General features: G+C 53.2%; 1 protein-coding gene across 1 annotated transcript in view; it reads right to left on the minus strand.

Moving 5' to 3' along the window:
• Window positions 1–1,662: 1,662 nt before the first annotated feature.
• The window catches only part of Slc38a3 (solute carrier family 38 member 3), a 16,161-nt gene continuing 14,627 nt past the window's right edge, over window positions 1,663–3,196 (minus strand). The window contains exons 15-16 of the mRNA XM_031345088.1: window positions 2,633–2,736; window positions 1,663–2,542 (exon numbers count right to left, since the gene is read on the minus strand). Coding sequence (XP_031200948.1) covers window positions 2,438–2,542; window positions 2,633–2,736 — 209 coding nt within the window. The 3' untranslated portion in view covers window positions 1,663–2,437. The remainder of the gene's footprint in view (window positions 2,543–2,632; window positions 2,737–3,196) is intronic.

The following is a 3,196-nucleotide window of genomic DNA, read 5'->3' on the forward strand; positions in this document are numbered from 1 at the left end:
CTAGGTTTTTGGGGTGCTCTAACATCAATATTTAAAATAAAACATTTTTTTTCCAGAGCCTCTGAGTATGTGTGTGTGTGTTGCCTCTCACATGCTAGACAAACACTTGACCACTAAGCTTCCAAACAGAGAATGTTTTCCCCACTCAGAAGCATAAAGAAGGGGGAGAAAAACCTCAGAATTATTCAAAACATATGATAGTCCCTAAGGCTATCCAAAGGGCCATGGGCTATCCTCATGGAGGTGGAGTCATCCCGTCCCCAGACTTGGCGGCCAGTGACAGGAATCCTCATGGGAATACATGGCTCCTGAATCTAATACAGTGCCTACATCACTGGTCCTATTCCTCCTGGAGCCTGCCACCCCTACTCTAGATGAGTGTGCAGAGAGGAGCTCTGGGGTGAGGGCTCTCCTTCACACCCTGGCTCCGTATGGGGGCTACTGTTATCACATCTGGACTGAGAGGCCTGCAGCCTTGGCTAATGTCCCCTTGCTGTGTTGTCCTGTATTCCTCTTTGGATAGGGGATATAAGAAGGCTCTCAGATCTGCCCACAGTATAGCATCTTCCCTGATTATCCACCACCCCAGTGAGCCAGGCATCCCAGGCAAGACTATGTGCCCCATCTAGTGGAGAAGAACCTGGCGGCTCACAGGGGACAGTGCCTTCTGACAGTCTACCTCAGGTCTCCTCTACCACTAGGTCAGTGTCCAGATGTTTCTTGTGACTATAGGGCTCATAGTTGAAGTCAGGCTTCTGGGACCGATGGAAATGGGACTCAGGAAGCTCCCTTCTGTCTAGCTGGCACAGCTGTGGGCCAAGCAGCCATCAACTTGAAGAAGTTCTTTCTTCAGGGCTTTCCCAAGCTGGCAGTTGCCTTTCAAGTTCAAACTGGATTTTTCTTGCTGTCCTTTCGCTGGTGGCCTATCCCAATGCAGGGTCTTTCCTAATGAGGGTTTGGTGCCAAGGTCTGGGCAGTTCTGTCCTTCTGGGCTGTAGCTGATTCAAGCCCGTGAGTTGTAATGGCAGCTTCCCAGTCCCACTTGGGCCAGGATACCTGGTGCTGCCCTGCTTCCTTGGAGTCCCTGCCTTGCCTCGTTCAGGACTATCCTGACTCCAGTGAGACTCACTAGCCTCCCTTTATTCATAGAGGTATTTATTATCAATAATAATAATAATAAAAAGCAGTCCTGCAAGGGAAAGGGTCCCTGGATTTCTGTCTCCAGCTTCAAGGCATCGACAGAGGGCTGACAAGCAGCCTAAGAGCTGGTGGGTTGCAGGGGCTCTTTCCCGACGCTTCTGTAAAGCTCGGCTCCCCCCAGCTCAGACCCTGTGTGGAGCTGCTGGGGATGCACCTCACGTTGCCTCCTTCCGAAGGCTTCTCTCTGTCCCACTTCCTGGCGCTCATTAATTCCTCCCCACCTCACCCCGTGAGAAAGCAGGTCTGTGCTGAACTTGGCCCAGGCCCAGAGCTGGGTCTGAGCATGCCACTGCTTGGTCTGAGAGGCAGGAGGTGGGATGGGGGTGGAGGGTCTTGCTCAGTTCCCACTCTGGTGCAGGCAAGCAGACAGGAGAATCCCCAGTGTTCCCCCCACCCCCCAATCATTACCTATTTTCTAGAAACCTGAGGACTGTGGAGACCAAGAATATAGCACACAATCGGTCTTGTGTATAATATTTATAAAAGGCCAGCCACCCCGTCCCTGTGCCAGCCTGGCTCCTGGGGTCTTTGTCTCCCAAGGGCAGGATACTCTGGGCCCAGCCTCTCTTCTCCCAGCAGTGGAATGTAAGTCACAGCCCAGGCTTGAGATGTGGGAGTCCCAGCCTCCCCAGGACTGGTGAAGGCCCTCAGCAGGGATCCCTTGGGGTTCAGACCAGCCCCATGCTCAGCAGAACCTGCTGACCCTAGATATGGGGTGGGATAGGGTCCCCTATGAAGGAGATAGAAGAAAACAAGAGTACCCAAAATTTGGGACCCAAGTGTTGGAAAAGGGCCTGGAGATGAGGGATGAGCCCTCGGGGGTAGACTGGGATCTCCCAGAAGGACTAGGGGATGTCTTCAGGCCTGGGTTCTGGCTCTCTGTGCCCCTACAGCCCGTGTGACCTCAGGAGGTGGCTGCTAGGCCTCAGTGTACACAGCTGCTGGAGGGGGATGGAGGGTTTCGGTGGGATCTAAGGCGACAGCCCCACCCTGTTCCTAGTGCAGGAAGCCCCTGCAGCTCTGGAGCCCAGCAGGGGTGGTCGGAGGGCCTTGGTCCTGGCTCTTCAACAAAAACCTTCCAACGGAGAGGATGTGGGTGGAACCAAATGCCATAGTATTTACAGAGTCTCTCTCCCCTTTCTCTCTCCCCTTACTTAGCCCCTGGCTGGGAGCAGGGGCTGGAGAGAGAGAGAGCAGGGGTGCTAGGATGAATAAACAGGACAAGATGGAGGTCATCCTAATGGTTTCCTCCATGTTGACTGGTCCCAGAGACCCAGTCGATGATGATGAAACTCAAGCTCATGGTCATCAGCAAGAAGCCAACCGCAGCAAAACAAAGGGCCTGTTGAGGATCAGAAAAGAGAGTCAAGCCAGTGGTGAGGACAGTTCCCTTAGCACTGCTCCAGCCCACGGGCTTCAAGGCCCCTCCTACCAGGATTTTAGGGGTGGATCTTGCAGGCTCCTTCTCAGTGGGCATGATTCGGAAGTAGAAGATGGCAGGGAAGATGAAGATGAGGCACGGAGCAGATGTAGCACCTGCAAAGAGCAGAACTTAGCAACAGCCACTCACGCTTGCCCATTGGCCAAGGTCTGAAGTGAACTCCCAGTGAGATCAAGTATTCTTTGTTGGGGGAAGAGAGCTCTGCCTGATTCCGGGGAGCCCACCAGCCTCTCTCTACCAGGCTACAAGGCTGATGATGTTGGTGGATAAGGAAAATATACGTGAATGAAGAAAAGAAACTTATGACAGAATAAAACCCTAAGAAAACTGGGTTCCTGGGGCTGGTGAGCTGGCTCATTAGTTTCCAGAGGTCCTGAGTTTAGTTCCCAGTAACCACATGGTGTCTCACAGCCATCTAAAGGGGGTCTGGCTGGGCAGTGGTGGCGCGTGCCTTTAATCCCAGCACTTGGGAGGCAGAGGCAGGTAGATTTCTGAGTTCCAGGCAAGCCTGGTCTACAGACTGAGTTCCAGGATAGCCAGGGCTACACAGAGAAA

Source organism: Mastomys coucha, unplaced genomic scaffold (assembly GCF_008632895.1).
Source record: "Mastomys coucha isolate ucsf_1 unplaced genomic scaffold, UCSF_Mcou_1 pScaffold23, whole genome shotgun sequence".
Taxonomy (NCBI): Eukaryota; Metazoa; Chordata; class Mammalia; order Rodentia; family Muridae; genus Mastomys; species Mastomys coucha.